The sequence below is a fragment of the Balaenoptera musculus genome, chromosome 5, assembly GCF_009873245.2.
Source record: "Balaenoptera musculus isolate JJ_BM4_2016_0621 chromosome 5, mBalMus1.pri.v3, whole genome shotgun sequence".
Taxonomy (NCBI): Eukaryota; Metazoa; Chordata; class Mammalia; order Artiodactyla; family Balaenopteridae; genus Balaenoptera; species Balaenoptera musculus.
In genome coordinates, this window is record NC_045789.1 from 45,864,029 (window position 1) to 45,877,027 (window position 12,999).

The following is a 12,999-nucleotide window of genomic DNA, read 5'->3' on the forward strand; positions in this document are numbered from 1 at the left end:
TGAAAAGGTTTTAAAACAAGGTAGAGGCAGTCTGTGCACAATACTGTGAATGTACTAAAAACCACTGAATTGTTCATTTTAAAATGTGAATTATAAAATGTGTAGTATGTGAATTTCACCTCAATAAAACAAAAATGTTAAATATATATATTAGCACTTGATAAACAGTGGATGAGGAGGAGGAAGAGGAAAATAATAAAAGAAAAGAGGAAGAGAGGAGGAGAAGGAGAAAGAGGGGAGAACAAGAATAAGAAACCATCCAGAGCACTGACAATAAGCAACTCTAGAAAAAAAGGAAAGTTTTACTCTGTAATTTTCTCGAAATGTTTAATCTAGTTAACTGAGTAACTGAAATTTTCTTTAATGGTGTATTAAAATATTTTTTGCTTTTCCTAATATTAAAGAAGAATTTTTTTCCTTGCTGAAACATACCTTACCAATACTACAGAGTTCACACACACACACAAATCAACTTTACAGCATGATTTTAAAAATGAAAAGCAAAACTAACTGTTGTCTGTGAATAGTAACACATATAGTGAATGTATTAAATACCCAAGGGAATGGTAAGCACCAAATTCAGGATAGGGGTTTCCTTTTGGATGAGGATAACAGTATAAGGATAATGTTAGAGACGAATACACAGAAGGTTTCAACTGTATCTGTAAGCCTTTAATTCTTAAGTTGGGTAGGGGGTAAACAGGTGTTCACTAATTTTCTAAATTCTTCTCTTCTCAAAATATTCCATAATTTAAATTTATTTTAAAAAGGAAAAAAGAAAGCAGAGAAGCTTGCCTGTTGAACTACAATAGGGAAGGGAGGAAAGGTAGGAGTTCTTTGTATTTAGCCCTAAGTATGGCTATAAAGAGTACACTTCAAAGGGCACATCTAGATGTGCCCAAGCCAATAAGCAGCTTGCCTAAAGGCTGGTTAATGTTATGTGAAAAACTGAAAGAAAATACACCAAATTTTTCAAATGGAATTACTCTTTCACTTACCATAATGGTAATTTCCCTTTTACAAATGTTGAGGTCTGTCGCGTTATTGACATACATTCGCTTCAATGCATAGCGGAGTCCACCATGAGTCCGCACCAGGAAAACTGTGGAGAATCCACCTAGAAGAACAAGAATCGATTAAATAAGAAGAGTTTGAAGCTCCTGCCAAAATCATGTAACGGCACTGAGGAGCTTAATCTCACAGGGAAATAAACTGATTGTACACAAGACAAAAATAAGAACAGTAAACAACTAACACATTGTACTAAATTAACAGCCAAAACATTGGCTTCCTATGCCAATCATGAAGTAGCACATACAGGATAACATGCTTCTCAAGTTAAAATATACAAATATCATTTGAGTGGGAATATTTCTTATATAGGATGTGGAAAATGTTACAACTTAACTATATCACTATAGTTTGGCAAATACTAGTGATTGCCTACCCATCAGCCTCTCCGTCTCAGTGATGACAAAACACTGATGTGATTTAATATGAGACATCAACAGCATCAGATGGGTGGGTCCCTTTTAAAGTTCCAGAGGTTGAACCAACACTGTTCTAAGGCAATAATGGGAATCTCGTTTCCTCTTGTCAGCAACTGATTTAGGATTGAATATGTAACCAATTTTGGCTATATGGGACATAAGGGAAAGTATGCTGAGGGTTGCAGGAAAGATTTTCCAACCAGAAGAAACAAGACAAAACAAAAAAAGGATTTCTATGACGAGGCTCTGCTCTTCCTTCCAGCTTTTGGATTTTGTTCTATAAGAATATAATCTTTAGACCTATGGCAACCATATGTGGTCACGATGGAAAAAAGAATCAGAGAGAAAATGACCCAGAACACTGAATTACTTCGGCTACTGAATTACACAAGCCTTCCAGACCTCTCATGTAAGATTATAAATGTCCTCATTATTTATGCCACAGTCTGTTAACTGTACCCGAGAAAGCATCATATCTGAAACACATAGCCAGGTATTCTAAAGGACAATTACTTCTGTCACATATAAACAAAGATTTCCGCCTTAAGTTTTTAAAACTCATTTTGGCATAGGATATTTTGTAGCTTAATTATAATTTTAAAACAAAAAAAAATTACCAATAGCCTCATTCACCAGAGGGAAGACAGCAGAAGCAAGAAGAACAGAAGCAAGAAGAACTACAGAAGCAAGAAGACAGCAGAAACAAGAACTACAATCCTGCAGCCTGTGGAACAAAAACCACCATCACAAAGAGACAGACAAGACGAAAAGGCAGAGGGCTATGTACCACATGAAGGAACAAGATAAAACCCCAGAAAAACAACTAAATGAAGTGGACATAGGCAACCTTCCAGAAAAAGAATTCACAATAATGATAGTGAAGATGATCCAGGACCTCAGAAAAACAATGGAGGCAAAGGTCGAAAAGATGCAAGAAATGTTTCACAAAGATCTAGAAGAATTAAAGAACAAACAAACAGAGATGAACAATACAATAATTGAAATGAAAAATACACTAGAAGGAATCAATAGCAGAATAACTGAGGCAGTAGAACGGATAAGTGACCTGGAAGACAGAATGTGGAATTCACTGCTGTGGAACAGAATAAAGACAAAAGAATGAAAAGAAATGAAGACAGCCTAAGAGACCTCTGGGACAACATTAAATGCAACAACATTCACATTACAGGGACCCCAGAAGCAGAAGAGAGAGAGAAAGGACCTGAGAAAATATTTGAAGAGATTATAGTTGAAAACTTCCCTAACATGGGAAAGGAAATAGCTACCCAAGTCCAGGAAGCACAGAGAGTCCCATACAGGATAAACCCAAGGAGAAACACACTGAGACACACAGTAAACAAATTGGCAAAAATTAAAGACAAAGAAAAATTATTGAAAGCAGCAAGGGAAAAATGACAAATAACATACAAGGGAACTCCCATAAAGTTAACAGCTGATTTCTCAAGGGAACTCCCATAAGGTTAACAGCTGATTTCTCAGCAGAAACTCTACAAGCCAGAAGGGAGTGGCATGATATACTTCAAGTGATGAAAGGGAAGAACCTACAACCAAGATTACTCTACCCAGCAAGGATCTCATTCAGATTCAATGGAGAAATCAAAAGCTTTACAGACAAGCAAAAGCTAAGAGAATTCAGCACCACCAAATGAGCTCTACAACAAATGCTAAAGGAACTTCTCTAAGTGCGAAACACAAGAGAAGAAAAGGACCTACAAAAACAAACCCAAAGCAATTAATAAAACGGTAATAAGAACATACATATCAATAATTACCTTAAACGTGAATGGATTAAATGCTCCAACCAAAAGGCACAGGCTTGCTGAATGGATACAAAAACAAGACCCATATATATGCTGTCTACAAGAGACCCACTTCAGACCTAGGGACACATACAGACTGAAAGTGAGGGGATGGAAAAAGACATTCCATGCAAATGGAAATCAAAAGATAGCTGGAGTAGCAATTCTCACATCAGACAAAATAGACTTTAAAATAAAGACTATTATAAGAAATAAAGAAGGACACTACATAATGATCAACGGATCAATCCAAGAAGAAGATATAACAATTGTAAATATTTATGCACCCAACATAGGAGCACCTCAATACACAAGGCAACTGCTAACACCCATAAAAGAGGAAATCGACAGTAACACAGTAATAGTGGGGGCCTTTAACACCTCACTTACACCAATGGACAGATCATCCAAACAGAAAATTAATAAGGAAACACAAGCTTTAAATGACCCAATAGACCAAATTTAATTGATATTTATAAGACATTCCATCCAAAAACAGCAGATTACACTTTCTTCTCAAGTGCGCACGGAATGTTCTCTAGGATAGATCACGTCTTGGGTCACAAATCAAGCCTCAGAAAATTTAAGAAAATTGAAATCATATCAAGCATCTTTTCTGATCACAATGCTATGAGATTAGAAATCAATTACAGGGAAAAGAATGTAAAAAACACAAACACATGGAGGCTAAACAATATGTTACTAAATAACCAAGAGATCACTGAAGAAATCAAAGAGGAAACCAAAAAATACCTAGAGACAAATGACAATGAAAACACGATGATCCAAAACCTATGGGATGCAGCAAAAGTAGTTCTAAGAGGGAAGTTTATAGCTATAAAAGCTTACCTCAAGAAACAAGAAAAATCTCAAATAAACAATGTAACATTACACCTAAACAAACTAGAGAAAGAAGAACAAACAAAACACAAAGTTAGCAGAAGGGAAGAAATCATAAAGATCAGAGCAGAAATAAGTGAAATAGAAACAAAGAAAACAACAGCAAAGATCAATAAAACTAAAAGCTGGTTCTTTGAGAAGGTAAACAAAATTGATAAACCATTAGCCAGACTCATCAAGTAAAAGAGGGAGAGGACTCAAATCAATAAAATTAGAAATAAAAACGGAGAAGTTACAACAGACACCGCAGAAATACAAAGCATCCTAAGAGACTACGACAAGCAACTCTATGCCAATAAAATGGACAACCTGGAAGAAATGGACAAATTCTTAGAAAGGTATAACCTTCCAAGACTGAACCAAGAAGAAATAGAAAATATGAACAGACCAATCACAAGTAATGAAATTGAAACTGTGATTTAAAATCTTCCAACAAACAAAAGCCCAGGATTAGATGGCTTCACAGGTGAGAATTCTATCAAACTAGAGAAGAGCTAACACCCATCCTTCTCAAACTCTTCCAAAAAATTGCAGAGGAAAGAACACTCCCAAACTCATTCTATGAGGCCACCATCACCCTGATACCAAAACCAGGCAAATTTCCTACAAAAAAAAAAAAATTACAGACCAATATCACTGATGAATATAGATGCAAAAATACTCAACAAAATACTAGCAAACAGAATCCAACAACACATTAAAAGGATCATACACCATGATCTAGTGGGATTTATCCCAGGGATGACACGGATTTTTCAATATATGCAAATCAATCAATGTGATACACCATATTAACAAATTGAAGAATAAGAACCATATGATCATCTCAATAGCTGCAGAAAAAGCTTTGACAAAATTCAACACCCATTTATGATAAAAACTCTCCAGAAAGTGGGCATAGAGGGAACCTACCTCAACATAATAAAGGCCATATACAACAAGCCCACAGCAAACATCATTCTCAATGCTGAAAAACTGAAAGCATTTCCTCTAAGATCAGGAACAAGACAAGGATGTCCACTCTTGCCACTATTATTCAACATAGTTTTGAAGTCCTAGCCACAGCAATCAGAGAAGAAAAAGAAATAAAAGGAATACAAATTGGAAAAGAAACAGTAAAACTGTCACTGTTTGCAGATGACATGATACTATACATAGAGAATCCTAAAGATGCCACCAGAAAACTACTAAAGCTAATCAGTGAATTTGGTAAGGTTGCAGGATACAAAATTAATGCACAGAAATCTCTTGCATTCCTATACACCAATGATGAAAAATCTGAAAGAGAAATTAAGGAAACACTCCCATTTACCACTGCAACAAAAAGAATAAAATACCTAGGAATAAACCTACCTAGGGAGACAAAAAGACCTGTATGCAGAAAACTATAAGACACTGATGAAAGAAATTAAGGATGATACCAACAGAGAGATATACCATGTTCTTGGATTGGAAGAATCAATATTGTGAAAATGACTATACTACCCAAAGCAATCTACAGATTCAATGCAATCCTTATCAAATTACCAATGGCATTTTTTACAGAACTAGAACAAAAAACCTTGAAATTTGTATGCAAAGCAGTCTTGAGGGAAAATAATGGAGCTGGAGGAATCAGACTCCCTGACTTCAGACTATACTACAAAGCTACAGTAATCAAGACAATATGGTACTGGCACAAAAACATAAATATAGATCAATGGAACAAGATAGAAAGCCCAGAGATAAACCCATGCACCTATGGTCAACTAATCTATGACAAAGGAGGCAAGGATATACAATGGAGAAAAGACAGTCTCTTCTATAATAAGTGGTGCTGGGAAAACTGGACAGCTACATGTAAAAGAATGAAATTAGAACACTCCCTAACACCATACACAAAAATAAACTCAAAATGGATTAAAGACCTAAGTGTAAGACCAGACACTATAAAACTCTTAGAGGAAAACATAGGAAGAACACTCTTTGACATAAATCATAGCAAGATCTTTTTTGATCCACCTCCTAGAGTAATGGAAGTAAAAACAAAAATAAACAAATGGGACCTAGTGAAACTTAAATAAGCTTTTGCACAGCAAAGGAAACCATAAACAAGACAAAAAGACAACCCTCAGAATGGGAGAAAATATTTGCAAACGAATCAAAGGACAAAGGATTAATCTCCAAAATATATAAACAGCTCATGCAGCTCAATATTATAAAAACAAACAACCCAATCCAAAAATGGGCAGAAGACCTAAATAGCCATTTCTCCAAAGAAGACATACAGATGGCCAAGAAGCACATGAAAAGCTGCTCAACATCACTAATTGTTAGAGAAATGCAAATCAAAACTACAATGAGGTATCACCTCACACCAGTTAGAATGGGCATCATCAGAAAATCTACAAACAACAAATGCTGGAGAGGGTGTGGAGAAAAGGGAACCCTCTTGCACTGTTGGTGGGAATGTAAATTGATACAGGCACTATGGAGAACAGTATGGAGGTTCCTTAAAACACTAAAAATAGAACTACCATATGACCCAGCAATCCCACTACTGGACATATACCCTGAGAAAACTATAATTCAAAAAGACACATGCACCCCAATATTCACTGCAGCACTATTTACCATGGCCAGGTCATGGAAGCAACCTAAATGCCCATCGACAGAAGAACGGATAAATAAGATGTGGTACACATATACAATGGAATATTACTCAGCCATTAAAAGGAACGAAACTGGGTCATTTGTAGAGACGTGGATGGATCTAGAGACTGTCATACGGAGTGAAGTAAGTCAGAAAGAGAAAAACAAATATCGTATATTAACACATATATGTGGAACCTAGAAAAATGGTACAGATGAACCAGTTTGCAGGGCAGAAATTGAGACACAGATGTAGAGAACAAACGTATGGACACCAAGGGGGGAAAGCGGCGGGGGTGGGGATGGTGGTGTGATGAACTGGGAGATTGGGATTGACTTGTATACACTGATGTGTATAAAATGGATGACTAATAAGAACCCGCTGTATAAAAAAATAAATAAAATTCAAAAATTCCAAAAAAAAAAAAAAAAAAGAAAACTCTACAGACTCCACATACACACGCGCACCCACCCACCCACCCACACACACACACACACAAAACTGTTAGAAGTAATAAATTCAGTGAAGTTTCAAGATCAAATTTTTTTTAAAATATCACTTTTATCAATTTGTCAGCCCTTCTAACACAGCAAACTCAGCAATGATAAGGCACTAGCACTCCAGTTCAGTGCAAAATGCTCAAAGGAAAAGTAAACTATTGGGGATAAACAACAGGGGAAAAGAGCTCCTAGGATGACAGTCCAGAATCAGTACGGATTCATTCCGGAGTCTCCATATCCTCTAACTGCACGTATAAGAAACTGTACAACTCCCACCTTATAGATCTGGATTTCCATGTATATAATGTAGGGGAAATCAAATCAAACACCTCACAAGGCAGTTACCAGGAGAGAAAAAGATGATGTTTGGGAAAGGTACTTTAAGTAAAAGCTCTAACAATTCAGGGCATTTCTTTAAAAGATGCTCATTTAACATTAATTTCATATGCAAACATTAACGAATTAGTGGCATTAATAAAGTGCTACTTAAGCTGCTCAAATTTTATTTGATTAAAAAATTAAAGTCAATGCTAAAACTTAGACTATATCTAGATACAGAAGTAGTATGGGTACAGGTCAAGATAAATCATTTATATAGCATTTGTTTTGAGATATTTTAGAGATTCCCCTAGAGCAATGATTCCCAAGCACAACTATGCATCAGAATTGCCTGGTGAGCTGGTGTGTGTGTGTTTATCTTGAATAGTTTCCAGGTTCTGACAAGTCTGAATCAGAAGGTCTCAAGTCAGGCCAAATACATACATTTTGCTAAACCACCCCTTACTCATTATTCTACTTCCATATATGCTCTTATGAATATATAATAATATAAACTGATTATTAACTGGGGCGGCAGTGGGAGTTCCCCAGATGGTTCTGATGCACAACCTAGTTAAGTACACACTGAACCACAGTAAAAAAATTCCTGAAGGAACCATGGATTCTATCCATCAGCAGTCCCCAACCTTTTTGGCACCAGGGACTGGTTTCGTGGAAGACAACCTTTCCATGGACTGCGGGGGCAGGGGAGGATGGTTCAGGCGGTAATGTGAGCGATGGGGAGAGATGGGAAGCTTCGTTCCCGCACCCGCCGCTCACCTCCTGCTGTGCAGCCCAGTTCCTAACAGGCCTCGGACTGGTAGCAGTCTGCAGCCCGGGCACTGGGGACCCCTGCTTTATATCCATTCTCAACCGTACATATAACAAAGTAAATTTATCCCTATGAATTAGGAAAATTAGGGGAAAAATGTTAACTAAGTTTTGTTCATAAAACCCCTGTTCCTAAAAATTAAAGTTTGATAATTTCATCAATCCTATATCAGACATAGATCTGGCAAAATGTTAAGTCTTCTACATAGAGAGATGATGTGTTCATCAACTATGATTTACACCTTAACATGGTAAACACTGTACTGGTCTTCAGCAGTGCCTGCTCTGAGAATGAAATGGAATAATTTGTTTATATTTCTCCAAATACTATATTTTCCAAAATTTTCTGATTAAGTATTAGTTAGCTAATATTGTTTCTGTTTGAAGAATGCATTTAGTGGGAGGTAACTAGTTGAGACATTATAGTAATCCAAGAGAGGACCATTATCTGCTTGCCACCAATCCATATCCACCAAATTCTCCAACACACATTCTTCACAGAAGGCTTTCAGGACCAACCCAATTCATGCTCCTCACTCCCTCAGGCACCTCTATATAGAGTTTTGACTATATTATCACATACTTCAATTTTTAACTCATTTTATACATAAATCAAAAGAATTTATGGCAGTAACCACAAATTCCACTTATATATTTCTATGTCCAATGCAACATATTGTTCAAGCCCAGTTCCAGGCACGTTTGCTAAATTAAAGCTAAATTTATACTTCCAAATATTGGATTACAAGAATACTATAAAATATTCCAAATGTTCTCAAAATCCCATGAAAATAAAATAATTAATGACGGATATTGGTCTTTGTTATGTTAAAGAGGTGATTACTGGTGATGTCTCTAGATAGCTTCAGGTTGGAGGCTGGTCCCAGAAAAACCAACTACTGTGTATGATTAGAGAGTTGAAACTTTTCAGACTTTTTCCTATCCCACCTCCCAATCTCTGAGGAGAAAAGAGTCGTTAGAGATTGAGTTCAATCACATGACCAATGATTTAATCAACCATACCTATGTTAAGCTACTTCAATAAAAACTACAAGTAACAAGGTACAGAGAGCTTCATGGTTGGTGAACATACTAACATACTGGGAGAGTGGTGCATCCTGACTCCATGGGAACAAAAGCTCCTGCACTAGAGACACTTCTAGACCTCACCTTATGTACCTGTTCATCTGGGTTTTTCATTTGTATCCTTTATAATAAAATAGTAGTCATAACTATAGCACTTCCCTAAGTTCTGTGAGTAGTTCTACCAAATTATCAAACCTGAAGAGGGTGTCATGGGAACACCCAAATTTGCCGTCAACCCAGTCCATCAGAAGTGCTGGTGGTTCCCTGTCATCTGAAATGGGGGCAATCTTGTAGGACTGGTCCCACTTGTGGGGTCTGCACCTACTCTGGGTACTGTCAGAACTGAACTGAATTGATAGACATCCAGTTGCTGTCAAAAAATTGTTGTTGGAATGCAACCACTTATCTAGTAGTTGTACTTAAGGATGTATTTTATCTTCTACTTAGGAAGATGAGAAGTATGTCATCAAACAACAATTAAGAAACATTTAATGTAACCATAATTCAAAATGGATTTGTAGTGATCCAAAAGGTCACTACAAATTGGGTCCTTAATAAATATTTGTTCATACAATTAGGCTTCCTAATTGTATGCACAGCACCTCTTTAAAATTCTCACAGCTTTCTGTTCCATACCATATAGCATATTTGATCCTGTTTATCAATCTGTCTCTTCCACTAGTTGTTAAGCAACTTGATGAGGGTCTCACACAATAGTAAGTGAAAAATAAATAATCAATGTGTTTAGAACATAACTGTTAAGTCACTTTTGAATTAACCAAACTGCTCTGAGAAAAGAAAAAAAAGGTATTTTTTTTAACAAGGTTTGCCTTGTTAAACCTAACATACACTAATTTCTTTGACATAACCTGACTACAAGCAAAAAAGTTTCCCAATCACTACAAGAAATCAATTTCATCAGATATAATTTGCACTCTGAATGTCCCTCAGTTCCTAAACAGTATTTTCTTTCCAAATAACTGAAAAGCCAACTTGGAAAAAGTTACATAAAATTAGATACCATTAAATGTTTCCTGTAACTGAGGTTCTCAACCCGTTTTCTTGCCCAACATGAAGGACTCTACTCACTCCCCAAAATGATAGAAACTGTCAGTGGAACTGGGAGAAAAGTCTCAAAGTTGAGAAATATGACATTAAGAAACTGATTCAGCAAGGATCATCACTGTATGACAAAATCCTAGATGAAAGGTTTATGAGAAATAGGATAGTCACATGGTGTCAAAGTATCAAAAGGAAAAACATTCCTTTTCATGGGAGAAATTTGGGGGTCACTAATTTGGCATTAATATTGACATTATATGCTTCCTGATGTGATGGAATATGAAGTAATTAAACAGCATCACCTGTGAAGTACCTTTGTTAAAAACTTTTAACCTAATAAAACTTAAGGCTTAAATTGCAGTTTACAGAAAACAGGGGCTAGGAGAATATGGAAAATGATAACACAAAGAAACAGACAAAGTCTGAGAGATTAACTCTGGCTAGCTTTCTTGTACAGTGTTCCATATGTGGAGTACAAAAATGAGGGGAGTAGGGCTACATTACAATCAAATGTAATACATAATCCTTGATTAATTACTAGTTTTGAAAGAAACTGTAAAACATGATTTTTGTTGATAAACTATTTGAAAGTAAGTGGTCCCTTTGGGACAATGACAAGTCTTGGCACATCCACAACTACTAAGAGGTATTAAAAATGTAATAGGCTGCTTGGGCAAGCACAGATGTTTAAGAGACAACCAAAAGCTGAGGCAGGGCTGAATGACAAGATTCATCTCTTACACAGGGTCACTCCTTCAAAACTGTGAGAGGTGGTTGTTTCACCTACTGTATGGAAACCAACACAGAGAGTCAAGCAAAATGAAGAAACAGAGGAATATGTTTCAAATGAAAGAACAAGATAAAACCTCAGAAAAAAAAATAAAAATCCCCAATGAATGAGAGATAAGTAATTTACCTAATAAAGAGTAATGATCATAAAGATGCTCACCAAACTGAGAATAGATGAACAGTGAGAACTTCAACAAAGAGATAAAAAATATTAAAAAATAACAACTAGAAGTCACAGAGCTGAAGAATAAATAACTGAACTAAAAAATACACTAGAGGGGTTCAAGAGCAGACTGGATGAAGTAGAAGAATCAGTCAACTCAAAGACAAGGCAGTGGAACTCAACCAATCAGAGCAGCAGAAAGAAAAAAGAATGAAAATGAGTGGAGATAGCTTAAGGGGCTTATGGGACAACATCAAATGGACTAACATTCACAATATAAGGGTCCCAGAAGGAGGAGAGAGAGAGAAAGTAGCAGAAATCTTATTTAAAGAAATAATGGCTAAAAGTTTCCTTAACCTGAGGAAGGAAAGAGATATCCAGTTCCAGCAAGCCCAGAGTTCCAAATAAGAGGAACCCAAAGAGACCCACATCAAGACACATTATAATTAAAATGTCAAAAGATAAAGACAAGGAAACAACATTAAAAGCATCAAGATAAAAACAACTTGTTACATACAAGGGAACCCCCATAAGCCTATAAGCAGATTTTTCAGGAGAAACTCTGCAGGCCAGAGGGAGTGGCTTGATATATTCAAAGTGCTTAAAGAAAAAAACTAACCAAGACTACTCTACCTGGAAAAGTTATCACTCAGAAGTGAAGGAGAGATAAAGAGTTTTCCAGACAAGCAAAAGCTAAAGGTGTCTATTACAACTAAACAGGTCTTACAAGAAATTTGTTAAAGGGACTTCTTTAAGCTGAAAAGAAAGGGTACTAATAGTAACAAGAACACATATGAATGAACAAATCTCACTGGAAAAATAAATACAAAGTAAAGGTAGGGGATTAATCATTTATAAAATAGTATGAAGGTTCAAAGACAAAAGTAGTAAAAATAACTATGATTACAATAATTAGTTAAGAAATACACAAGATAAAAAGAGGTAAATTGTGATATCAATAATATAAAGTGTAAACGGGAGGGAGTAATAATGTTGAGCTTTACAATGGGATCAAACTTATTAAGTAGTTTTCAACTTAAAATAGACTATTATAGATACAAGTTGTTATATGTAAGACTCACAGTAACCACAAAGCAAAAACCTATATAGGCATACCTCAGAGATATTGTAGGTTCAGTTCCAGACCACTGCAATAAAGCATATTGCAATAAAGCTAGTCACACAAATTTTTTGGCTTCCCATTATATAAAAAGTTATGTTTACACTAAACTGTAGTCTATTAATGGTGCAATAGCACTATGTCTTTAAAAATGTGCATACCTTAATTAAAAAATACTTTATTGCAAAAATATGCTATCATCTGAACCTTCAGAGAGTCTTCGTAATAACAGCAAAGATCACTGATCACGAATCACCAAGAAAAATATAATAATGATGAAAAAGTTTA

The 12,999-nt window shown here is 35.9% G+C and overlaps 1 protein-coding gene across 3 annotated transcripts in view; it reads right to left on the bottom strand.

Moving 5' to 3' along the window:
• The window catches only part of BMP2K (BMP2 inducible kinase), a 125,272-nt gene that overhangs the window by 67,336 nt on the left and 44,937 nt on the right, over positions 1-12,999 (bottom strand). For all 3 annotated transcript variants that reach the window (XM_036852013.1, XM_036852014.1, XM_036852015.1), the window contains one exon: positions 999-1,117. In XM_036852013.1, coding sequence (XP_036707908.1) covers positions 999-1,117 — 119 coding nt within the window. The remainder of the gene's footprint in view (positions 1-998; positions 1,118-12,999) is intronic.